The sequence below is a fragment of the Gavialis gangeticus genome, unplaced genomic scaffold, assembly GCF_001723915.1.
Source record: "Gavialis gangeticus isolate Ggan-Ray unplaced genomic scaffold, GavGan_comp1, whole genome shotgun sequence".
Classification (NCBI taxonomy): Eukaryota; Metazoa; Chordata; order Crocodylia; family Gavialidae; genus Gavialis; species Gavialis gangeticus.
In genome coordinates this window covers 48,626,038-48,652,516 of record NW_017728998.1, presented here as the reverse complement: position 1 = coordinate 48,652,516, position 26,479 = coordinate 48,626,038, and the positions used below count along the sequence as shown (strand labels likewise).

The 26,479-nt window shown below is 44.4% G+C and overlaps 1 protein-coding gene across 2 annotated transcripts in view; it reads right to left on the bottom strand.

The window, feature by feature from the left end:
- Nucleotides 1-284: 284 nt before the first annotated feature.
- The window catches only part of DRC7 (dynein regulatory complex subunit 7), a 26,357-nt gene continuing 162 nt past the window's right edge, over nt 285-26,479 (bottom strand). Inside the window, exons 2-18 of one of the 2 annotated variants that reach the window (XM_019505889.1) lie at nt 23,676-23,822; nt 23,141-23,315; nt 20,643-20,768; nt 19,275-19,469; nt 18,729-18,887; nt 14,570-14,788; nt 13,051-13,179; nt 11,501-11,573; nt 10,276-10,404; nt 8,672-8,800; nt 7,456-7,682; nt 5,846-6,061; nt 4,765-4,875; nt 3,129-3,239; nt 2,459-2,653; nt 1,951-2,090; nt 285-640 (exon numbers count right to left, since the gene is read on the bottom strand). In XM_019505889.1, the coding sequence (XP_019361434.1) occupies nt 547-640; nt 1,951-2,090; nt 2,459-2,653; nt 3,129-3,239; nt 4,765-4,875; nt 5,846-6,061; nt 7,456-7,682; nt 8,672-8,800; nt 10,276-10,404; nt 11,501-11,573; nt 13,051-13,179; nt 14,570-14,788; nt 18,729-18,887; nt 19,275-19,469; nt 20,643-20,768; nt 23,141-23,315; nt 23,676-23,803 (2,556 nt within the window). In that variant the 5' untranslated portion in view covers nt 23,804-23,822 and the 3' untranslated portion in view covers nt 285-546. The remainder of the gene's footprint in view (nt 641-1,950; nt 2,091-2,458; nt 2,654-3,128; nt 3,240-4,764; nt 4,876-5,845; nt 6,062-7,455; nt 7,683-8,671; nt 8,801-10,275; nt 10,405-11,500; nt 11,574-13,050; nt 13,180-14,569; nt 14,789-18,728; nt 18,888-19,274; nt 19,470-20,642; nt 20,769-23,140; nt 23,316-23,675; nt 23,823-26,479) is intronic. The other variant, XM_019505890.1, reaches the window with a different exon arrangement.

Below are 26,479 nucleotides of genomic sequence, written 5' to 3'. Positions count from 1 at the left end.
GGGAATCAACTTTACAAATAGCTAATATCAAGGGACAGTATTATCATAGAACAAGTTTCAAGATGTGGACAAAAAAATCAACAGGCCCTGATGTGTAACCTTGATCCATAGCTTACAAAATAAGAGGCTAAAACTTAGGGCTCATTTGGACTGTAGAATTTGGCCATGATATAACTGAATCCGAAGGCAAATGTGTTCCCCTTTGACTGATTTGTTTGTTGGCCTTAAAACAATAGGGTAGCAAGAATGCAGATGACCAAGTATGAAATAATTAACACAAGATATACCTCTCCATACAGAAGCATTTAATGGGAAAAATGCGACCTGTGTGCAAAGATCTATTTAAAGTAATTATGAAGGTACTTATGTTTTTGTAATATCGTCCATGGTAGAAGTCCCAGCAGCTTCTGGAGAAGCTGCAGAAAGGTCTTTGGGGAAATACAAATCAGTTAACAAATGGTTCATTGAATGTAGATAAAGGATTCCACATTTCCCTCTGGCAATGCTCTGATACTCAGTGACTGATATGAGCAAACAAGGAATCAATTAGGCATAAAGTTTGAGATATTCAGACAGGCGAGGATCCTTGCATAATTTTTCTTCTAGTGCAATATATTTTTGTGGTGCTGTCTCCTTGTGCCTAAAATGAGGAGAAGGAAATCATAGAGAGAAATAGGTTTGTTTTATCCAATAATAAAAGATGAAATTTACTATTTTCAATTGATGCAATTACCAGACAATTTAAGTGGAAAGCCACAGTGACTATCCATTTGTAGACTCTTAATCATGGTAATCAACCCTTGTTAAAGTACATTGTTGGTTATCAGAACCTTGGTTATCCAAACCCTTGGTTATCCAGAAACCAACATTTTTTTACTGATTTAAACTCTTGACATTGTGTAAAAAGCTGTTTTCATTTTAAGCTGCTGTATTTAATTCAGTACTGCATCTCTACTCTTAATTTTGATATAGTATTGTAACCTATAAATGTTGTCCATAAGTAGAGAGAGTTAGTAGCTATGGGTTTGTGTAGATGAAACAGGGCCTGAAATTGAAGTGGTGGGTTTTTAAAAACACCAATTCAGTTTAGGGCCCTTTAAACCCCTGTGTTGTGTACACCTGTGTAACTTATCTGCCCCTCCAGAGTTGGGGAGGGGAGGGTGAGCTGCTGGCAGGTGGAATGGTCCCTGGGCTACAGGGGTGGAGGGAGGGAAGAGGGGCTGGTGCTTCCCTCCACAGCAGCCCCCTGCCAGGCGGCACCTAGCTCAGGCAGTCCCAGGGAGCAGTGCAGCCGTAGAGGGAAGCGCTGGGCCACCGCGCAGCTCAGGCAGGCAGGCTTCTGGTGGGGCGGGGGGAAATCAGGCTCGCTGAGTGGAGCCTGCCTTCTCAGGCTACTGCCAGGCTGCCTGCATGGGCTTGATGCAGAGTCTCTGAGCTTCACGGAGCCCAGTGCTTCACTCTGCGGCTGTAGGGCAGCAAACTAAAACTCCTCAGAGGAGTTTTAGTTCGCTGCACCCCAAGTCATTTAAGGTGCATTACACTGCCGAATTTGCTAGAGCGGCTGGAATTACTGCGCAATACGTCGCTGATGCATGTAAACACCAACACTATTAAAGTGGTGCAAAAGCATTTAACCCTCATTAAAGTCCCCTTCATTTTGTCTACACACAGCCCAAGTTACTATAACACCTCACAAAAATAGGCTTTCACATACAAAAGCTTGTGCCTTTCCAAGTTTAGTCTCAAAGGTGCCACCCTGTCTTGTCTTCTGTCTGTAAATGTTGGCCTTGTATACTGTTCTCTTTTAAGCTTTGATACAATGCTGTATCTCTATGATTAAGTTCAGTACAGTAATTTGTAACTGTTCCAAATTAATTCAGCTGTCCAAATGACTTTACAACAGCTGCTTTCCAGAGGGGTTCGAATAACAGGGTGTACTGTATTATTTACCTGTTGAGCCTCATCTCTAGAATGCGAATGCGGAACATGGCATCAGAGCAATAAGCTATGTAAGCCTCCTCATCCTCCACAGTCATGGAGAGCTGGTTTTGCTGGTACCATTGTTGCTTCTTTTGCAACTCCTGTGTCTCCTGATGGGGAACAAAAGCAAGCAAATCAGGGTCATAGGATGACAAGGAACAGCATGAGAGAGAGATGCAAAAGACAGCATCTCAGAGTTAAGGGAACAGAGGTGAGGGAAAGAGAATATAGAACAGTAAATTTAGGGAGGAGTGAAATGAGTAGGTTGAAGACAAGAAAGCAGTCTTCCTATTTTTCACTCATTAAAGTGGGGAGGAGGGTGTGTACTTGTGTGTATGCTTCATCTTAGCTAGAGAAATGAGTAGCATAATTTCTTACCTTCCATCAGAATGAAGAGACAACCTTTTGTGTTGCCACCATACAGGGTAAAACAGCCTCTCACCCAATGCTGGACTAAGGAGAGAAAAGGGCTGAATACCTTCTCAAAGCGAACTTGGATGATGTTGGCCTTGTCAATGAGATGGTACTTGAAGTCAGTCAGGCAGTCCTCTTTGAGGCGTAGGGCCTGCCACTTGGTCATCTTCTCTATGTTTCCCATTTGAATAATAAAAGGTGCCAGGTAATCTAGATCCTGCTCATCTTGTCGCTGGCGCTCTTCTTGCATTTGATGCTCCTGGTAAGAGTGAAAAGAACCACTCTTGCATCGGCAATCAAAAAATCCCCAGACAAGGCACAACCACAGCACACTAATCAGTTAAACCATGTTAAGTTTAGTAGGTTTTTTTTTTCTATGATAACATGGTTCCTTTGCAAAGTCATAGGGACAGAGGCCCAGGTTCTCAACTAATATCAATTACTGTTGCTTAATGTTAGTCAGTGGAGCTATGCTGATTTACATCAGATAAAGTTTTGGCCCAGGAAGTTTTAATTATGCTACAGTGGATTTGTTAGTTCTTGAGATGGATTTCTGTGCCCACACGTAATAAGCACTGGATCCAACCCTTCTAGGAAAACTTGAACTAGATCTCACTGATCCAAACATACCAGCCGACTCTGGGTTTATTCCACACATTTTTTGCATCTGAAGCTTGACTGTAGTACTGGAGATAGCACATTGTGTTAGTTTGTGATTAGAGACTGCTACCTACCATTGCCTCTCGCTGTTTTTTGCCCTTTTCATTTCTTTCTGTGTCATAAATGGAAACAGTCAGCTTGCTGGCTCCTTCCTCTTCCTCGCGGATCTTCAGAATTTCAAGCACCTTTAGCAACATTGGAGAAAAAAGATGCTCTTGTATTATATTAAATTACCATCCTCCATCTGTTTGTTCTGCTAAGAGGGCACAAGCAAGGGAAAAGTATGTAAGTACAACTGTATCTGCTTATAAACAATTTCGATAGGGGGCTTATCTGCCTGTATTCATACGCTAATGCTACATCACTATAACCAAAATAATATCATTTTCAAAGGGGACTTATCATGAGAAATAACTGATATTCACAAAAATATCAGTTTGGTATGAGATTTTTAATAGAATCTTTGATAGAATTAACCAGAGCTCTTCTCACATCATAAGCTTCCTACTGATTCTAAAAACTGCTGTGTTGGCTTTGATATATTCTGCTGTATACTAGAAGCCACCAATACAATCATATAAAACACTGCTTTGTTGATGTGTAAAAGCTCAGCAAGTCCAGACCATTTGCTAGAAATCCAAGTTAGGTGGTTCATTTCACTACAATATATACTTCCAGAAAATATTTATAAATTATTCCTAATATTGTGTAAGAGCACAGTACCTCTTATCCAAGGATATCAAGCCCCTTTACAAATTAAAGAAGCCTCACATTTCACAGATAGAGAATGTGAGGCACAAAGGAATTAACAAACTTGCTCAAAATCATACAGTAAATCACTGGAAGAGTTGATTTTATAATCCAGAGATACCCAATTTGGACGCTAGGCATATTGTCTTCTCAACTATTTCTACTGTATCTAAAAATACGGTAACACCTACTGTGATCCTAATCAAATGTCACTTTGCTTATTTTATATATAGAATAAACAGTAACACATGAAGGGTGTGGTTATAATCCCACTGAGATACTCTGGTAACATTATGAACTATAGGTGTGTAGAGCCATAGTACATGGATCTAGGGTTTTGGTGGCCCCCTACTTTGCTATCAGACTGGTTCCATCATCTTTATTCCCTAACCCACTGCTGCTGGGCATTCTCCTCACAAGTGTGGTTCTCATCTTTGGCTCCAGTGGCCTTTATTGATAGATTCTATGTTCCTAATACATCTTGTGGCTGCTTAAGTGAAGACTTCTGGAATTGCTTTTTTTTTTTTACTTACATGCTTAAAATCTACCCGACTCCCACATGAGGTGCTTAAAATGCCTCTATGTATCTCGTTCCTAGGTACAATACTTCTAGCTCACAATTAGATTGGATACTATTTGCCTTCCCTTCTATCTAGCTCTACAAAAGGCAGATGTATTTCTAGATATTCCACCATGTGCATTCTTTATTGTAGTCCTTTGCTCTTAGATTATCCCCTTTTCTATAAAACAGGAGCAGGGTATACTGGGTGCATGACTCAAGACAAGTCATATTTGCATAATTTGGGATAGAGACCAGCATTGTGTTATCAGAACACTTATCCTTGTTTATTTACTAGATAATATATGAACATATGGAATGATGTGGAGATATGAATTAGCTACATTTAGGTCCAGACTTCTGTCATACTCTAACTTTAGCTTAGAGAATTCCCATATTACCTCTGTTCCAGATTCCCAGACTTGATGCTTTAAGTGTTTCTCTTCCTCCATTAGCTTCAACATCATTTTGTACAGATGGATCAGCTTCTTGTCTTCCTGAGACGATCCCACCTAAACGCCAATAAGCCAATGGTAGATTGCATCAGTGTCTAGACATGTGGCCAGGTATGCAGCTGGCATAAACTGATATAATTCCACTGAGCTCTGTTGATTTCCATAATTTGAGGAACTGGCTAAGAGTTGCATTGTCTTAGCCCCTGGCTAAGAGTTAATTGTAAATAACACTTCAGGGGACCAGACAGTAGATTGTTTACTTTTTTACTGCCACTGCTGCTGTGATTTAGGTAGAATGGCATTTCTTCAGGTTGTAATAGGGCAGAAGCTCTGCCTGCACTTTCCAATAGAAATAAATAGACTTTTTAAATAAAGCAAAACAATCATGTGATACACTGCTCTAGTGATGTGTAAAAGCTTAGAAAGTCCAGACCATTTGCTAGAAACCCAAGTTAGGTGGTTCATTTCACTGCAATATGTATTTCTGGAAATCTTTTTTACAGGGGTAAAAAAGCAAAGTTGATTGATTCCCCTGATTTTCTTAGGCATGCTATTTCCCAAGTTCCCATCAGAACTGGAACTATCAAGGTAGACTTGCCCGATTTGCCTGTCACCTATGCTGATAACTTTAGTTGACTGTCTCCACTGTAACTGCCAAAATTTACCCAAATAACAATACTTGACACTTTTATACTGCATTTTAAGTATCTTGAGCTTTACAAACAATGCATTAAGGTTCACTCTGCTATAAGTATTATCTCAATTTTCAGCGAGACAAACTGATGGACAGCTTAAGTGAAAGCCTCACACAAGTCTGTGGTAGAGATAGAACTAGAATTCAGGTGTTCTTATCTCTAGTCCCCTTTTCCAGGACAAAAATACAGAAAGGGGTTTCAGCTTCCCTTTCTTGAACTGTCAGTCTGAGCCTTCGAATTAGAGTCTTTGCATATCTTAGTAAGACTTCCAGCTTTCCCTTATGTCTGTATAAATCAGAAAGCTCCAAATAATTTACACACTTCTTCTATACCTGATAGCTGAGGCACATGTCTGGAGTCATGATGATCTTGTTTCCTTTATTATCCACATCTGCCCGTTTGGTGAACTCCCTCTTGGAGGCAGTGATGTAATTTTCCTGGAGGTGATATGTCAGCAGGATCCGCTCCTCAGAGATCATAAAGATGCGTTCTGCCACATCTTCATTAGCTGGCTTTTCTAGGTTCCTATGGAAACACTCTTTGATTTGCTAGGAAAGGTAAGGAATGAGATATAACCAAGTCAGAACCTATCAGACAGCACAGGAAAGTGACCAAATTTGATGGGATTGGGATTAGCAGGTAGAAGAAAAAATCCCATAATGAAAATAAGGATTTCATCCCAAATCTAATGTGTTTCTCTTTGTAACATGATCTAGATTTCTGAAGGTTGTAACTGTATTCAAGGTAGGACTATAATAGCATCTTTTATTGCTAGGCCCATGGTCTTACTTTTCTTATATGTGATTGGAAAGAAACAGTAAGAGCTGTTTAAACCAATGAGTACAGCTACTGCTTATGGAGCAGATTATGCTATTCAAGAACAAGACCCTTGTGTGGGTCATGCTGAACTGAGTTATACTAGCACAAATTCCAGGAAGCATTATGCCACCACCAGTTTCCCGAGACACATGGGAGAAGGGGAACAACTTTTCCCTTTTAGCACATAGGAATCAGGCACAATCTGGCTCAATATTAAGTGGTGGGATATGTGATCCATACTTCAGGGAATCAGCTCTGAGTACTCCCCTCCTCTGTGATTGGATCTGTTTAGGGGGAAAGGAAGATAGATAAGGGCTCTTTAAGGGAACTCAAGGCTCTCCCTCCATTAAAACACCTGGCTTTAATAGGAGATGGAAGGTAGCTTTAACTGAGATGACTCTAAGGAGCTGGATTCAGGCAGTGGAAAGCCTGTATTGGAGGATAACCCCAGGAATAGATCCAAGGCATCTCAGTAGCAATCTGTACCAAGGAAGTATTGTACAATCCTGGTTCTCCTAGAAAAGCCATGGTCCAGTCAAGGTATGAGGTGCCAGGTATTTTGCGTGTTTTGATACTTTGGGTATCAAAGGCAGAAGGCTTGTAATGATAGCTAATTCAGGAATGCACTTAAGGACATAGTTAACATTAAGCACGTGCTTAACTGCCATCAGTGGATAGGGATGATTGTATCAGTGGGGGCTTTCCATGACCTCTTGTTCAAGGTGCAGTAAAAGTCACGGCATTGGTGGTATTATGTGGGATATTTACCATAAATGCAGCTATTCTGGGGTTTGACCACAGAAATAAGTCCACCTGATAATTTTGGGATATTGTAAACTTTTCTGTCCAACTCAACCCTAAACATTTTCTCTTCCACAAATTTCATAAGACTTAGCTTTGTGGCTTCATTTTGGTTGCTGGATAGAATTTGGGGCAACTGGCCACTTGGAGGATATCCTGGGTCAAACAAGCCCATATGTAGGCAGAGAATCTACACAAGGCTTAGAGATATGCCTTGGCTATATATGCCAAGGGAAAATGTGTGAACTTTAAGTGAGACCATGAGAATAGGATCAGTATGATTTGTACAGCTCCAGCATTTTTGCTACTTTCCAGTGCATACCATTATTGGCCTGGCATTCGCATCAGGGTTAGCAACAAGAATCTGGGCTCTCTTTGTCCTTTTGCCAAAGTTTGTGTGCCGGTAGTAGAGGAAATCTGACCGCCCTACAAAGTATTCCATCATCTCACAGGCATTTTCAACCCGTTTCTGAAGGCCATCTACACGTGTCTTGTTGTAAAATTCCATGGTGCGCTCAGTCTCAGGATTCATTGACTTATAGACATGGGCTATGGTAGAGAGAGATCTTGTTTGAGCTTTAAAATAAATAATAATGCTTCTGATGCTGTAAAATATCACTCTTATGGGCAAGTTTTGTCTTTCTTGCCAAGCAAGACAAATTGTATTTCTTTGTCATTGTCCCACTAGTCACTACAGAGGCACCTGAGAAGCAAAGAGAGTAACTCCCCCCCTCAGTCCTCTGTGCCAGCACACTGTGGACAGCAGCAGGGAGGGACAGCAGATTTCATGAGGACACTACATGCCCTCACACATGTGGACTGGGGATAGATGAGGGCTTGACTCCAATCCCTCACAGATGGCAGACTATGCAGCTTAACAGTCTGTGTGGGAACATGCTGCATGGTGTATTGATATCACTCCTTTATTTTGGAAAACAGTGGGGGGTTTTTTAAAAAAAAAAGCATAAACCTCTTCCAAACATAGATTATATTAAAAAAAAGTCCCTGTTTACACAAGAATGAGAGAGTCTATATAGGGAACAATACCAGTATAACTATAATGGTTACCTTAGCTTATAGTGCACTGTGTGTTGTTTAAGTGCATAGCATTTGAGACTGAAAAAGGCTATGCATTTACCCAAAGAATCCACTTATCTGAACATACCATAAGCCACATTGATTCTCAGTTAGGGTGCCATAGCACCCAGGGGTCTTATGAGCTCTTTTTAAGGATGCTTCAAGGTGCCACACAGTATTAGCACTGTGTTAGGTGTGCAAACAACAGCACATGATTCCCATGCCATGGTAAAAGCAGCCATGGTGCAAAGCGCTGTGCCTGGTGTTTCCCCTTGGCCCCAGTCTCTGGCAGTCAGCATCCACCCCTCCTCCCTATACCGCTTCATAGCATATATGCCCCAGGTTCTGAAAATGCTAGTTGTGCCTCTAGCTGGTAGTTCCATTTATATGGGCTCTCTGTTGTATCAAGGATGATCGGTCATTAAGACTCTCTGAATGCCATAGGAAGATGAACTGTATACCTTTGAGACCTAATACATGTCCTGGGCCGAAGTATTCTGTAGTCACCTCTGTTATTTTATTCACTTGTCTCATTTCCAGCAAGTCTTCTCTGTTTTTGAACCACTGTCTCACCTCCAGTACTTTGGTACCTAGCAAGAGACCAAGCACCTTTGCACAACCTTACTTCCCCTTAGAAATTCTGTATATCAGATGAAAGCATTCAGGCATAAGGTCATCATGTGGGTCACACTGAGCTACACAGTCCCAGTGGAAGTTCTAGGAAGCTTCATGCCACCACCAGCTTCTCAAGCCCCATGGAGTCTGTGATGATCACTCCATGAGGATCATTACACAAGAGGTAAGGGAAAACAAATCAGAAGACTTGAACTAAAAGAGATTGCTAGGAAAGGGGATTTAGCTGCATGGCAGCTGTTAACTTCAGTGGAAATGGAGTGGCTGCCGTCCTCTTTTTCCTATGAAAAAATACAAAAATTAAAATACAAAAATTTCCAACCACAGCTTCTGCAAGTACATAATTAGAATGGCTGATGTGCTTCAAACTAAGCACATGCTTAAGTGTTTGCAGCACTTACGCATATACAGAATATTCAGCAGCCAGCAGGATCAAGTCATCAGTCAGCAAAGACTTGCTTTATGGGAAGGACACAGCCTCACAGCACATTCCCCTCCTTTCTGGTTTGTGTATGTGCCATGGTGCATTATAGGTGTCTGTATTGCAGGGAAGGAATGATAGTCGCTCATGTAGACATACCCAAGCTAACTAACAAAGGTACAGTATAGCCATGACAGGATAGAGCTCAATGCAGGATGCAAGACCCACATGAAAGCAGAAGGAACATCAAAGCAGTTAGCTCACATGAGTTATTTGCTGCCACAGTTACAAAGCTGGCTTGTTAGAAGCTAGCTTCGGTATGCCTACATGAGCTGCATTCACAACTTTGACTTTAGCATGGATTGGACATACAATAAAGATACAGGCATACAACATATTTACTATGGGGCAAATTAAGTTTACTCCACAGGAAAAAGGACATGGACACAAAACATATCACCTGAGAAAATGAAGGGCTAACAATCCACCAAGGTTTGTTACACTACTCAATTTCAGCCCAGGGTACCCCTTTGTTCAGTGTAAAGCTGTTCCCCTGATACCTAGTGGCTGTAGAAGCTCCTTGTTCAGGCAGCTGACCTAGGAGAGCTGGTCATGTGCCTGCTTCTTACAATATAGTAAATTTATGACTGAGTAATTTATCCCAGATTTTACTCCACTGCATACATGTCATGTATCCGCACACTAAAAGCAGCCCTGAGTCAGGCAAAGATGTGTCAAGCTGATCAGTGGCTCTGAACAACATCTCAATTATCCCTTAAGACAAGCTAGACTCCAGCAGAAATCTCTTAAAGTCCTGGAAATATTTATCGTTTATATGGGAGTGTGTGAGGGAATGTGAAGAAATGATTGGAGAAGCACATGAGGCGAACCATTATTTTCAAAAGGAGAGGAAAAGGACAGAAGAAACAATGACAAAAATGGTTGCCCTGGTACCATTCCCAACCTGCCCCAGTCACATAATTGTTCAAGGAGTCCATTCAACCCTCTTACAGTCTTGATCCTCAAAGACAGTGAGGCGCTCGACCAGCCCATTGCTGTTCAGGTAAGGTGCCCATTTCTCCAGCTTTGCCTTCTTGTAATGGATCACCTTCTTCCCTTGGGGACAGCGGGTCTCAAATTCTGCACATGGCAAAGAGAATTATGTGAGAAGAATTTCCTGCCCTTAGCAGGGGAGACCAGCATCCAAAGGAATTCAACTGAAATGAAACCACTGACCCAGTATGAATGATTGGTTCCCTTGTCAAAATTAGCTGAGAAACTCATAAAATCCTTCTTTTGGAGAGAGACCATTACTGATGCTGCCCATGGCTAGAGGAAGGTGATGCCATTGCTTTGTCAGAACGTATTGTGTGGGGCTGATCTCCCTTTGCTGACTTGAGTGAATGCTGAGAGCACCCAGGACCTCAAATAACTGGACCTGATCCAATTGCCATTGACAGCAGTAGGGTCTATAGTTGGCACAGTGACTATATGTTATGGATTGTATTGATTAATACTATCCTATGACCTCTATGCATGTTATGCTAAACGTAACTAGATTAGATTATAAAATAAAGTAATAGTCCTTGGTGACTGGAAAGCAGAGGAAATTAGCAATGGGAGAGCCTTTCAGTTGTAGAAGACTGATGAGACTATGTGTGGGACAACTTCTGTTACCCCCTGAATTTCCCATTTACACGTCCTTTAACTTTATGGAAATTCTTTGACCAGTAAAAACAATTTGCACCTTCCAGGCTTTCACAACCCTTTCATAAAGTAATATTCACATTTTAGTGGAGGAAACTCAGGCACCAAGATGTGAAGGAACTGCCCAAAGTCCCCTTGTGTGTTACCTGGGGAGAGAACCCAGAGTTCATAAATAGCTTCTTTAACCATTATGATAATGAGAAGTAACAGCTTGTGCTTTGATAGCCTATATTAGGTAATACTAGGAGAGCATATAATCAGAAGCAGAAATCACCCAGTTAGCAAGGAAACACAGAAAACAAATTTATGTGCATAGTCAGAGGAGGAGCAAGGACAGATGTTCTCAGTTCCAGGAACATTCCCCAGGGCCAAAATACAACTACTGGAGTTAAGTAACCTGCCTTCTTCCTGTTGTGTGTATTGATTTATTGCTATTTCATTGCTTGACTAACTGGTATACAATAAGTGGACATACTGAATAAACATACTATTAAATGTTTATACCATAGAATAAAAGAAGAAGAAATACCTTTCAGAGATATCTGAATTGGGTCTACCCAGGATGGTGGCATGTCAGAACCTTTTTCTTCCTCTTCTTTGACCTATCAAGACAGAGCAATGATGTTATATTATGTGACTGTTAACCAGAATATACCTGGCAACCTATCGTCTTATGACAGGAGGCATTTTTGTCTCTAGAAATACCATGTTACTGTATTAGACTATGGTTCCTCCAGGTTTTACCCACTCCCTGGAGAAATAGTGGTACAATGAAGGATTCTTCATGCTGGTTACACACACTGCCTGAGGCTACATTCACACAGCACATTTTGGCTTATGCAAGTGAGGGGGGTCTGTTGTATTCCCCAGAAACATAGCCCTGTGCATGGGTCATGAGGCATGCAGTTGAGAATTTGCACCTACAATTCACATACAAAATAATTTAGGTTGTGTAGTCAATGCAGTCTCTCAGTTGGCTGAACACTCTTGACCTTACAGTGTTGCAGTGAGTTCTATTTTTTGCTTCAGAAATAAATCTCTCAGATCTTTGCACTACAGCTGACTATTATATTTTAAGGAACACTATTGTGTTCATTCTGTCTGGAAGTTCCCTGTGCATTGTCTCTAGCTGAGCCCCACTCTTGCCTAAAAGACTCAGTTTTTTCAATTTAACATGGATGTGGATGTGGATGTGGAAAAAGAAAAAAAAGAACAGGATAAAGGAAGAGGGTGCTCATTAGAACCTAGGATTTGCTTGTTTATTTTACATAATCAATGGCAGAGACTCAAATATCCTGGTGATGGGCATTTTCTGAACAGATCAGATAAAAGGTTAGGATGTTTTGATATCATCCCTACACTATCACCCTGTGTTCTTTATACCAGGATGTTGTTCCTTTTCATAAACATTATTTTCTCTTCACGGGCTTTTGTAGGTGACAGCCAACTTTGTCAGATAGCATCTTGCTATAGATTTCATCTAACAAAGTAGGCTGTTGCCTACAAAATCTTATGCCTCTGAACCAGTTAGATTCTGAAGTGCCTCTCTGTCCTGCCTTCTGTCTGACTTCAGACTAATATGGCTAAATAACTCTAATTATTTTCTCTTGTGATTCTGTATTTCCTCCTTCAGCTGCCTTATTCCTTCATCTCCTCAGCAGCCAGGCTGCTGAGGGACAGGTAGAAGATGTTTTGTAAAATTTATTATTTTAATTTTATTTAATTTTATTGTTAAATGTTTCATATAGGGCCCTTCAGTGTGTATGAGCTCAGGGTATCAGTCCCAGCTATCAGAGCTCAGAAGTTCTTTGTACTGTAACAAACATATAACCACTAGGATGTCAGTGGTGGCATTAAACCACATACTGAAGACACTAGTAATTACACAGTGAAATGGGAACAGAATTTAGGTTCTCCTGTTCCAAAAAAAGCACCTGTCCCCTTCGCATCTACTAAACAAGAATTTCTAACACAAAGAGGGGAATAGTTCTAATTCTATCAAGAAAGGGGCAGTAGCATGCATGAATACATCTCCTGTAACAATAAATCCTTGTGGAAACAAAGAATCTGTTTACTTACCAAATTATCCAAATCCTCATCAGCTAATTCCTCTTCCTCCTCCTCATTTGGAAGCAACAGAAGAGGCTTATCAGCCCCCAGCAGCATGAACTCCCACCTCAATGGGTTACCAAGGTCAAAGATGAGATCCTAAGCAATATAGAACAACCCCTGGTTACTTTTAAAGGGCTCTCTTGCTGGAGATGCTGATGCCAAGGGAAAATCTGGCATGAGGCCCTAACCTGAATGCTACTTCCATTCTGCAGCAGATATAGTGGACCTGTCAGTACCCCGAGGAGATTTAATTATTTGAGGGAGTCCTTACATTTAGTCTTAATGAAAGAGGATGGTCAGACTCTTGTCCAACTAAGTGCTTTACTGGCAGCCTATCAAAATCCAAGAGCTCCATCTCTGTATTAAAAGCCCTAGGCCCAATTTAAACTGTACCTGAGCAGAGACTGACAGGATGCACTTGAACCTGATCTGTTCTAAAGCTTGGTCTGGTTTTAGTGTCAGAGTAAATTACTCCACTGTAGGACAGTATTGTACCCAACAGTACTATTCTGGTCTGGTCTTAGTGTCAGCTGGAGTGATCCTGAGGCCTCTAACTTGCAGTGTCTGTCATGACCCCAGAAGCTTATAGCAGCTGGAGAACAGCCAAAATGTAGAAACAGCAAGGTCAAGTCCTCTGCCACCCTTGGTAGGTAATCCCTGTCAAGGCCCTGGAAGCCTCCTCTTTACCAGGCAGACATGCTTCTTTGGGTAAATGTGATATCTTATTAAGCCAACTAAACAGTTGGAAAAAATGTTCTTTGCAAGCTTTTGGGTATAAACACCCTTCTTCAGGCAGAAGAGAGTCTGCTGGTATTATGTGTTCTCCATGGTAGAATAGAAGCCAATATGCAAAATGCAGGTCTGTGAAAAGGCAAATGCATGGCAATGAGGATCGGAGAGAATGGGAAACAATAGGTGTGAGACAGGTAGGTGGGGGAGGAAAGGGGAGAATGTTGAACTGGTGATAGAATATAGCTGGTAAAATGTAGACAGGTTACCTGGAGTTATCAGATGGCAGGCAGATTAAAATGTGTCATAAATACAATGTCTATTTTTAGTCCATGACTTTTTTGTATCCAGTAGATTTATGAAGTGAAGTTCATAGACTTGTCTATGAAAGGTGTTTTGTAAATGCCTTTGAGGATTAGAACTGAGAGATTGGAAGGTTTTTACATAGGGAAGGGACATGCAGCCAGGTTTCTCTGCTGGAAAGATTTCTCAGGGGCACAACATATTAAGGAGACAGCTCCGCAGATACTTTGGAGAAACTAAGCTAGGTGGTCATGTGGCCCAAGGGAACTGAGCCTATTGTCTATACTAAGGCTCAGACCATGGGTGTAGTGCAGTCTTTTTTGCAGCTTCTGGTCCTAAAGCCGGTGTAACTAGAATGGAAAATGGGTGAACATATAGATCTACCTTTTTCCCATGACCCACGTCTGATAGCTGCTCTCCTACAGTGCAGGAGCAATTCAAATAGGACAGTTACCTTACAGCCATTCAAGCAACTCTGCATATTGACCCAGTAGTTCACATGGTTCCAAAGGGCTTCAATACCAAGGAAATGCCCATCTGTGGTACTGTAGCTTTTTGCTGTGAATGGATCGATGAAGAAACTCTCTGGCACCTCCCGCTTCCCTGACAAAATCAGAACCCATGCATGGACACGTAACCCATACAAAGAGTCTGGCTTTGGCTTCTCAGCTTCCTGTAGCATAAAGACATACACTGGTTATCTGCAGTTATAATTCCAGACAAAAACAATCTTAGTTGGTCCTTCTCTGGCCCCTTTCCTTCTAGGGATCTCCAGCCTTTTCACACTTAATGATTAATGAAACCTTATGGACCTCCTTTGTGAAGCAAAATACTATCATTCCCATTTTATAGATGGGTAAACTGAGCTACACAGGAGTGAAATGTTTACTCAGCGCCATATGCAGAGTCAGACATGGTGTGGAATGGAGCGTAAGAGTTTTGGCTTTCATTTCCTCTGCAGAGCAGCAGTAATTCTCCATAATTTCTTTTGCTAAAAGGCAGGTACTTATTCACTCCTAGAGACTAAAAAACAGAAATTAAAACTGGTCAGCAGCCAATTCATTCATTTTGGCACCAAATATACTTTAAACACAACATGCTATGGACAATGAGCTAGATTTTTAAAGCTACCTAGGTATCTAACTCCCATTATATGCCAAAATATCTTTGACAACCTGGCCCAATATTCTCCCTGATTAGGTGAAGCATCTCTTCTCTACATCAATCAGAAAGCAGTAGGTTAGTCCTGTCATTGCTGTCAGTGAGATAAGAGGTTAGAGTGGGTGGGCATAAGACTGGAACTTCTTGAACCCCAAGCCTCAGCTGATGAAAATCATCTAGCTTCATTAGAATCCTGTTTTGTAAGGTGTTTATAAACACAACAAAAAATGGTCCCTTCCCCAAAGAACTTCCAGTCTAAATACCAGACACAAGACAATAGGTGAATACTAGCAGCCACATGGCACTAGGACAGGGGAACACTGAGACAATATTGGTCAGGATGACAGGCCCTTGTTAACCCAGCTACATCAATTTGGGCCTGCCTAGGCTCTGACACCTGATTTCTAGTCTTAGGTCTGTTATTCAAGTCACGTTTTGTAAGTCATTGGGTGCATCTACCTGTGCCATTAAGGTGACGTGATAAACTCTGGTGCAATTTGCGCCAGTCAGCTGCTCCTAGGCAGAATGTCTACACCTGGGGCCACAGTAGTTTGAGCCAGCATGGAGCATCTCCAGGCTGACAGAGGACCTGGTGGATCAACTCTAGGTTCTGGGTAGCAGTGTTGGGCAGTAGAGGGGTTGGCTGAGGCACAAGGGTGCTACAGTGTGGGGCTAAGTGGGAGGCAGCCCCTGCACTTTAGCACCCTTATGTCCAAGCCAGTCCCCGTCACCATCTACATGTGCATTTTAGTGGAGTAAATTACTCCAACGTAGTAAAGTATTGCACCTGACAGTACTATCCTATGGCAGAGTCAATTAATTTACTGGGCCCTAATACTGATGCATGCATGGACTGTGACACTTTACTACGAAACTAATTAGTCAGTTCCTCAGTAAAGCACACGTGTAGATGCACCCACTTATGCTAAGATTTTCACAAGTGGCTTCTAATTTTACTTGTCTTAATTTTGAGGCGTCCAGCTTCCCCCTGATTTTCAGACGTTCTGGGCATCTACAATGACTCTGTTAAAAGAAACTGCAGGGGCTCAACACAGATGACACCTAGCTGCAGGCAGTAGTAGATACGCTGGAGGATAGGGATAGGATTCAGAAGGCGCATCTTCATGTGCATTCGTGCACTTTTCCTAATGCACATTAAATTAGTACCTCCAATGTGAGGTACTAAATTAGTGCGCATTAGGCCGCCCTAATGTGTAGTAGGCCTGCGTGAAGCAGCTAGTACTCGTTTCGGATTCGGCCGATTCGGGGGACAGTGATTTCATTTGGTGATTCGAATCACTGTCCCGATTTGATTCAGCTGAATCTGATTCGGAGATTCGGCCGCTGCCGAATCTTTGAATCAGCCAGGCCAGGCTCATCCCCTGCCCCCCGCAGCCTGGCAATGCCTGCCCCAGCTCCCAGGACTTGTTAAAAAAACCCTCTGACTCATCGGGTGCTGCCAGGTGGGGGACGATCTCTGCTGCCCCCCACTGCCCCACGCTGCATGGGGGGCTCTGAATGAGCCGCCCAACCCCCCTGCCTCACTCTCCCAGGTGCCCCACCCTGGCCAGCTCCAGCTCTTTAAGAAACACCCCCCCCCGGACTCACTACTCCTGCTGGCAGGGGATGATCCCCACTGCCCTGTGCCACGTGTGGGGCTCTGAGTCCTGGGGCGTTTGTTGTTGTTTTTTTTTTTCCTTAAAGGGCCGGAGCTGGCCCAGGCAAGGCACCTGTGGGGAGGCTGGGTGGGGGCATTGCAGGTGTCGTGGCAGAGACCTCCATGCAGTGGGGGGCAGTGGGGCTCTCCCCCCCACCAGGACCCAGTGAGCGCCGGGTTTTTTTTTTAAAGTACTGGGAGATGGGGTGGGTGGGGGCAGCTAGGGGAGGCTGGCAGGGGTCCCCCCATGATCCACTCCTCCAGCCCCCCCTCCCGTGCCCCTAGTACTTACCAGCTGGGAGTCAGCTGGATTTGGAGGATTGGGCTGAAAGAAATCTCATGAGGTTCAACAAGGACAAGTGCAAATTCCTGCACTTAGGATGGAACAGTCCCATGTACTGCTACAGGCTTGGGACCTACTAAGTAAGCAGTAGCTGTGCAAAAAAGGACCTGGGGGTTACAGTGAACAATAAGCTGAATACAAGCCAACAGTCTGTCTTTGTTGCCAAGGCAGCTATCAGCATACTGGGCTGCATTAGCAGGAGTGTGGCCAGCAGATGGAGGGAAGTAATTATTCCCTTCTATTTGGCACTGGTGAGGCCATATCTGGAGTACTGTGTCCAGTTCTGCCTCCACATCTCACCCCTGACAGAAAGGATGTGGAGAAGTTGGAGAGTTCAGTGGAGGGCAACAAAAATGGCGAGAGGGCTACAGCACATGACTTCTGAGGAGCGGCTGGGGGAACTGGGCTTATTTAGTCTGCATAAAAGAAGACTGAAGAGGGATTTGACAGCAGCTTTAACTACCTGAAGGACAGTTCCAAAGAGGGTGGAGTCTAGACTGTTCTCAGTGGTGGCAGATGACAGAACAAGGAGCAGTGGTCTCAAATTGCAGCAAGGGAAGTTTAGGTTGGACATTAGGAAAAACCTTCTCACTAGGAGGGTGGTGAAGCATGGGAATGGGTTATCTAGACAGGTGGTGGAGTCTTCGTCCTCAGAGGTTCTTACGGTCCAGCTCGATAAAGCCCTGGCTGGGATGACCTAGTTGGGGCTGGTCCTGCTTTGAGCAGGGGGTTGGGCCAGATGACCTCCTGAGGTCCCTTCCAACCCTATGATTCTATGATCACCTATAAAAACCAGATCCAAGGTAGATCACGTTACATACTTGTAAGAAGACAAGTTTAAAATTCAGTGACCACTTTCAGAAACGTAGGTCCTAACCTTTCTGTTCCTTACTGTCTCCATCTGCACAGCACAGATAGTATTACCATCCTCTCTTAGAAGGGGCCTGAGAGCAGAAATTTAGCACGTCGTTCTCTTTCGAGCTGGACGGAACTATATACATGATACATACTATTGGGCTGCCACAGTTGTCTTCACTCAAGTTGCAGCAAGGGAAGTTTAGGTTAGATATTAGGAAGAACTTTCTCAGTAGGAGGGTAGTAAAGCACTGAAACAGACTTACCCAGAGAGGTGATGGAATTTCCATCCTTGGAGGTTTTCAAGACCCGGATAGACAAAGCTTTCAGTGGGGTGATATAGCTGGGGACAGTCTTGCTTTGAGCAGGGGGCTGAACTAGATGACCTCCTGAGGTCCCTTCTAATCCTAATTTTCTATGATTCTGAATACTAACAATTTGCCATAGGTCACCAGTCTTCTACAGTCAGTGGGAGATGAGGGCACCTCACACCTTAGCACTGGGGTTTGCTTTGTACCTTGACGAGCCAGGCATTCTGTCAGGGATCTCGTTGCTGGGATGCAGGTGGAAAGTGGAAGCCCACAAACATTTACTTACCATGATCCTTTCCTCTTCCTCCTCTTGTTTCTTCTGCTTTGCAACTTGGATTTCTGCCTCCTTCTTGGCTGCCTGCTGCAGCTCAAACTTGCTGCGCAAATCACGTGGGGGCTTGACTGCATACTTCTCAGTCTTCTCCTTCACTGTCTCTTTCTGAGCCTGTAGGAGCAGAGGATCCAGGTGCCTTGCTTAACCCAGCAGGACATGCCAGAGACCAGAGGACATGCAGATCCCAAGTACCTTGTAATCCAGCTTCCTCAACAGGCTTGTGGGATTGTAATCAATGGGTCTGGGAGCCCATGAACTCTTGAAGCCCAAACAGGTCCCAGTGGTGACAGGGGAAAAGCACTCAGTGACCTGACTCCTTGATTCAGGTCATGTATATTGGAACCTCAATTTGGCACCACAAGTCAAATGTTAAGCAGTCACAGACCTATGAGACACCAGTAATATCTAACCTGCTTGGCACTTTTCACTGTATTATGGCCAATTAACTATGTCTAGCAAATGGAGCCCCTCCCATCCTGCTCAGCCCAAGGTCCTCACCTCTTTGGACTTCTTCAGCAGAGGGCACACCTCCCTGGTCTCGTCCATCATACATGTCTCCCGGGTGGCATAGCCATATACACAGTAGGCATCATACCCAACCCCAATAAGCAGGGAGCAGAGCAGCATGCTGAAGTCAAAGCAGTTTCCTCTCTGGTACTTCAGGATAGTGGTCGGGGAGACCAAGGAGCTAGGCTTAAAAGAGCAGGATATGTTTTCTTTTACTTACAGTCATATCTTTGAATCTCCCCCTTCCCCAGAAACAAAGTAAAAGATATCACACTCGCCAAGGCCCCGTAGACTGAAATCTGCTGAGCTGCAGTGTGATCTACATGTAAGTAAGTACCAGTACCCAACAGGAGAATGTAGCTGTTTGCTTCAGACACTTGCCCTATTAGCTTATTTCCTGTCCCTGAGTATCCTGCCTATGAAGTAATTTTGCCCAAGTTCACTATTTCCCTCTACTTTTCCCATTGGTAAATCCGTTTACTAATGGATTGGAGCTAATGAATGGAGCAGGAGATTAGGAGACAGGAAACTGGGAGTCTATTCCCAGCTCTGAGATTCACCTGCTTTGTGACTGGACATGTGACTTCACCATGCCACTTCTCTGTCAATTAATGACCATGATGCCACTTCCTCTGAGCATCCTGGGTGCAGAGTATCAGGATTTAATTTCTGAATCCCATTAGTAGTCTGAAAATGCTGAGCAGCTTCTTATGGGTTAAATCAGTATGATTCCACTACAGTTAATGGAGCTCCACTGATCCATGTCAGCTTGTAAACATGTTTAAGGACACAGCTTGTAAAGACCTTTACTAACTAACTATTGCAGCCTGCCCATTGTCTGCTACTCCTTTATATGCCCCTGCTCTCCAAGGCAGTCACTTTCCTTATAAGGGATTTTTGGTCCCTGCTAGCCCTGCTTCTCTGTGATTTCTATGATTTCAACAAGCAACCAGCTAATCTGTGTGAACCTGCTTCAGAGGAGCCACTCTGGGTTTACATAGGGTGAGGGGTCAGAATCTGGCCTGGTCTGGTATATATTGCATGCATTTACTTAAGACGTGTCCCTGGGAAGTGACCACCCATGCAATGTAAACATACGCAAACAAAACACACACAAGGGCCCATTGAAGTAAATAGGAGCTCTGGCTAAAGAATGAACAAGGAGTTCTTACCATAGTCATTATCAGCCCTTAGGTGAATGTTGGAGGGGGCAGTTAGGCAAAAGGCCTTCCAGAGTACCGTGAGCTGGGCTGTCTCAGTGGGACACTGTGATGAGAAACCCCTCACCATTAACAATGTTGGGCTCCCAATGGGCCAAGGAAGGTGACTGAAAGAATCAGAGGAAGTCCTAGTTCTTACTGGCTCAATAGGGTTTGGAAGAGGCTCCATTGTGAGGTAGTCAGAGACGAATCGGGCGCAGCCATCCCAGTTGTACAGCTCTGGGTATGGCAGTAGGGTCGGACGCACTGTGGTGCTCACAAACTTCTGTAGAGCAACAAGAAGATTATAGCAGGTAACTGCACAGAAGATCATACAACAGGGAGGGAGTTTGAGGCCTGCAGGCTTGAACTAATGTCCAACTCCCTTCTAATTATCTTGAGAGCTTGATTACCATTCCTGCTCCAGCAACAACTTTTTCGCCTATCCTGGGGTAAGATATATAAGGGGTGGAGAGGTCATCTCACTGCACCTTCTAAAATACACCCCTATCTGTCCTCAGCTGAAACATTCAGGCTTACTCAGCAGCTCCCAGTTCAGCCTATGAGAGTTGAGTTCACAAGGCCTTTTTCAGGATCAGGCCCCTCCTTTCTACTTCCAACTGCCCTGAGAAGCCTGATAGCTACTGATATACAGCCAGCAGCAACAGTTCATAGAAGGTCTTCAGCACAGTCAGCTACTGCACAGTAAGGGTTTTTGCGGTAGATGTCTACACATGCAGGGATTAGGGAGATTTGCTCCCAGGTCTCTGTAGCCCTGCAATGGGCCCCTGACCCCACCAGGGAGAGCTCCAGGCTCCCCCTAGATACTGGCTCAGCAGCTGGCAGGGAACACCAGGCCAGAAGACAGCTCTCTCTTAGCCCTGGGGGACTGCCTGCTGCTGGGGTGGGGACAATGTCCCCTTGCCCTGGCAGCAGGAAGCTCCTGGCTCTGACTCCCTGATCAGGGGCATGGGGCTTGGGAAGGGCAGGTTCCAGCCCCCTACCCCAATCCCTCAGTGGGGCAACTAGCTTGCTGCTAGCTGCTAAGCTGCCCCACTGACAAATTGGGGCTGTGGCTGGGACCAACCCCACCCCTGTAGCTCTTTCCAAGCCCCATGTCTCAATTACCCGATGAGGGCACAGGTCTGGGATGTGCCCCTGAACAGGACAGTTCCTGGCTAGTCTCAGGCTGTACGGGGAAGTCTGCATGTGCAGCCCAGAGCTGGCTGGAGGCTGTCTGATACAGGACAGTCCTCAGCCACCTTCAGGCTGCACTGCTTCCCCATGCATCCTGGGGTTAACTGGGAACTATCCTGGTCAAGGGCAGGTCCCAGCCAACTCCAGGCTGGGCAAGGAACTGTCCCCATGCAGGGAAGTCCCAGCTCCCACTTCACGATCATGACTGGGGAATGGGGGTAGAAGTTCCCGGCTGCTGGGGCACAGGGACATTGTCCCCACCCAGGCACGGAGGGTGGGGCTGGGGACCTTGTTCCTCGCCCAGCTCCATGAGCATGGAGCTGTGAGGGGGAACAACCTCAGCTCTGCACTCATGGAGCTGGGTGGGGAACAAGATCCCCTGCCCCCACCAGTAAGGAGCTCCCAGCACTGGCTCCGTGGTTGCAGGACTGGGGCTGGGAGACCCTTATCTCCCAGCCTGAATTCTGCTATCACAGGGCTCAGGCTGGGAGATAAGGGTCTACCAGTCCCCTGCTTCCTGATAGCAATCTGGGAAAAGGAGCTCCCTGCTTCTGGGGCAGGGGGACATGGTCCCCACCCAGGTTCCTGTGACAGAGCCCTTCCTGGCAGCAGGCAGCTCTGGGGGGCAGAGAGCTATCTCCTGCCCCCTGATGGATGGCTGGCCTGGAGCAGATGTTGCTCCTGGTCAGGTATCTCCATGAGCACTACAGTGCTGTTACTAATGCCAAGATTTGCTACTAACATTTGCAGGTAGCAAAGTTACTCTGTATTACATATAGACACACATGCTTACTTCACAGTAAACTATGCTAATGTAAAGTTAAGCGTCTTGTGTAGACATGCCCACTAAGACCTAAATCCCTAAAGTTCTGAGCCTGAACATACTTTGGATCTTAAGAGTTGACCTCTAGATTCAGGCATTTCTTTTGGTTTGATTCACTTTTCATTGTCTTTTTGTTTCTGTTCCCCACGTGTACTGTAGCAACTGTCCTGCTGAAGACCCAACTGGCATAATGTGTATGCACAGTTTTCATAGATTTCATAGACATTAGGGCTGGAAGAGACCTCGGAAGATCATTGAGTCCGATCCCCTGCTAGCTCTGTCAAGTGTACAGTTGGTATAATCAGTGTTGTGTGCGTACAGTCAGTGCAGTCATTGTAAACCTGTGGGTCAAGTATACAGTTAATCTGACCGGCATACAGCTGGTGAGAGGAGTGTTTATCTGGGGTGGTGGGTGTATACCATTGGCACTAACTGGACAATTTTGGGGTTTTCAGCACTGTTTACGTCTATTTAAGAGACAGATAATAGAGTGAATCTTAACCCTGGACAGTTAAGAATTCTCTGTTAAATGTATTTGAAGTAAAACCATATCTAGAATGAATACAAATATAATCAATATGTAAAAAAGGAAGAATCCAGACTATCTATGATGCCCCGTTCCCCAGACAATCTTTTACCTCCACACCACACTCATTTAATGGGTGAAGAAAAAGCTCCTTGCGGTCTGGGCAGAGATGTGTGTACTGTCGGCGAAAATTGGCAGCTATATGCAGCATCATCTTCTCCTTAGCAGAATTTATCTTATAGGAAGCTGGTAAATGAGAGGTGTCCATGGAGCTCCAGTCAAATTCACTTCATATAATTAGGAGAGGCAGAGAGAGACAGATCAGGAAAATATCAAAGTTTAGATGCATTGACCCTATCTGGCAAGGCAGTCCCTTAGGTTATTCCCCAGCACAACTGTTGCAAATTAAATAAATTTGAGGTCATATTTAGAGATGCATCATTCCAAATATGTGGGAATTAAACTTGACTGAGCTTCTTGCCATAATGAAAACAAGCTCTTATGAACAGGAGCAGACAAACAGGCCTGCAAGTGCATTTGTATGACTTCTGTAAATCTGATCCAATGGGTAACATATAAGAAATGCAGCATAAGTTCTCATTTCTCTCTCTCACATACACATATATACACACATGCACCCTGCTTACTGTATGTTTGGAATATGGACTTGAATCTTTGACAACTTCTCCTCTAGGTCTTGGAGTTCATCACTGATCTTAAAGGCTTTTTTCTCTTCCTCTTTCTCCTCTGCCTCGTTCTCCCTCAGGGCCTCCATTTTGTCCCCTCAAGGGCTCCTGGGTGAAAAACACTTGCCAGAGTGAGACTGGGAGAGTGGAACTGGGTGCTACAGAAACACTGTTACACTTTGCTTGCAGATGTGTTTTGGATGAGAAGAGCTGATTTATCTGCGAGTGGGATTCTTGGGAAAACCTGATGTTGAGTATGAATTTAATCACACAGTGGATGCTGACTGCAAAGGAGTAAGATATATGGCTGGAAAATGAGTAAGCAAGAAGCCTATTGCTGATTTGATTGATTAGGTTCATTGGAACTGCTAGACTGGATACCTATAGTCCAATAATCTGTCGCTAGAAATGTTCATCACCAGCTGCTTGAAGGAAGAAAAGCCTTCAGTAAGCAGAGACAGAATAAAACTCCCAACAGGGAATTTCTTCTTGATCTTCATTAGTCATAGTTTGGTTTGTACCACAAAGCCTGAGGGTTTGGTCTCTTTAAGAATATATATGTTTCAGGCTTTATGATGAAAGTTCTGGATGTTCCCATTTTTCCATGTAAATGTCCTATATATATTTTTTTGAAATCCTGTTAAGCAGTAGGCCAAAGTGCTGGAGTCCCATGATCATTTAATAGAATCACAGAATTATAAGGCTTGAAGGAACAACAACTGTTATCTAGTCCAACCTCCTGCACAGGCAGAGGATTCATTATCCCTAAACCGTCCCAGACAGAGGCTTAGGCTCTCCAAAGAAGGAGATTTCACAGCTTCCCTGTACAACTTGTTCCATTGTTCTACTGCTCAAACAGTTTGGAAATTTCCCGAGATTTGTTCTGCACTTACTTTGGGGAAGTTTAGACCCATTGCCATGTGTCCTGCCCTTTGTGGTATGGAGAAAACAATGCATCTCCACTGGATGTCTTTCAAACAGTTGAAAACTACTAGTATGTCCCCCCTTGGCCTCCTTTTTTCCAAACCAAACATACCTACTTCCTTCCACCTGTCCTCATACAGCTCACTTTCCAGTCTCTTCAGACCTGTCTAATGTGCTGTTTTGCAGTTGTGTGACTCTTGGTTAAGTTTGTGCAGAGGGCTCTGAGACCTCCCTGTAAGTGTTCTTCAGTGAAGAATTTTTACATTGAAATAAATAGCAGAGAAGCATAAGTATCTCCAAGGACTGTTTCTCTAGGTCAAACTGACCCCAAGTGTGTTTTGGGCTGTGGGGGAGATAGCAAGTGAACATGGAGACACACACCTCTTTATCAGGCAATGTTTGGCTTGGCAGTATGAAAGGTATGTGGGGAAAGCAGAAGGGTGAGGACATTTACTGAACTAAGCTAGAAATGTCCAGAAGGGTAGAAAGGAAGAAGGGATTTCACACTGGATGTTCTCTCTGGGCCATTCCCCTGAGTTCTGCTTCTTCCTGACTTGGCCTTTGGACTCTGCTTTGACCAGACCCACCTGAGTGGAGCTTCTAGCCAGAGTGAACCAGCTCATCTCATCGTTGACAACCCTATGGCTGTACATCTCTGGGTACTATCCCACATCTGTAAATCTGTTGCTGTATGTATGTGTTCAGCTTTTCTGTCTCCCCTATTTCCCACCTTGCTCCATATTTGTTTCTATTAATTGCATTTATTAGTTGCATTGCTGAGCCTCTGATGGGGAACAGGGCTGGGGGCAGTAGCAGGGCTAAAGTAAGAGGGAAATAGTGGGGAACAACCCCCTCCTCTGTCTGGTGTTATGTAGCAGCACTCTCCCCTGCAGGTCCCCTCCTTTGGCTGGTGCAGTGAGAAGCTCCCCCTTCTGATTCCATCTTCTCCAACCACTGTCCTGTGCCAATGCATAACTTTGCTCCCTCTGCATTCAGCCGAGTTATGACCACAGGGGTGTTTCAGATCAAGACCAAGGCTAGGTCAAGCCCCACCCCCTCCCCCAGTCATAGATGATCCCAGCTCTATCTCTTTCTATCTCCCAGGCACTCCTCTAGCTTCCAGCCTCTCCTTGCCTCACCCCCACCTTTCAAGGTGATCCTTCCGTGCCCTGAATACTCCCTCCCCTGTTGTTGTAGTCTAAAAGTCTGGCTTTCTGATTTACAGTGCAGTTTCCCCAAGACTCATGTTGGCTGGGAGGGAATAGCTCACAGCTGTCTCATCTGTCCACAGCATGGAGACCCCCCTCTTTGCCCTGGGAAGGCTGCACCAGCTCTCTTAGCTTGGCCTTCCTTGCTTAGACAGATAAATTCACCTCTGAATATAACTGCTCCCTTGGAGCTCGTATGTGGGCTGAATTTGCCCTGTGCATCAGTCACAGCCTTTCCCAATGCCCTGTGGTGCTCCCCATCTCTGCCCAAAGGGCTCCCTGCCCAGGGCTGCTTCCCTGCTCCTCCACCAGTGCCCTTCCCCTCCACCATGGCCCCAGCCAATAGATGCTTCCTTCCTCCAGAGTCCTGGGGGTCCCCTTCTCCTTCCCATATGGACACCCACCCCCTTTTTCTCTCTCAGGGTTTGGCATAGCCCTTGCCTCCCACTTACACAATTCCACCACCCTAGACTCCATCTCCTGGTGCCTCCTGGGTGCAATTACAGAGCAAGTGTCTCTGAGACACCCCCAACCCATGTGGTAAGCATCAATCCCCCAACAACCAAATCCCTCTCCCTGCAACCCTCCCCCTATCCGAGGCAGGAGCCCCAGGAACAGCCTCACCAGGCTTTC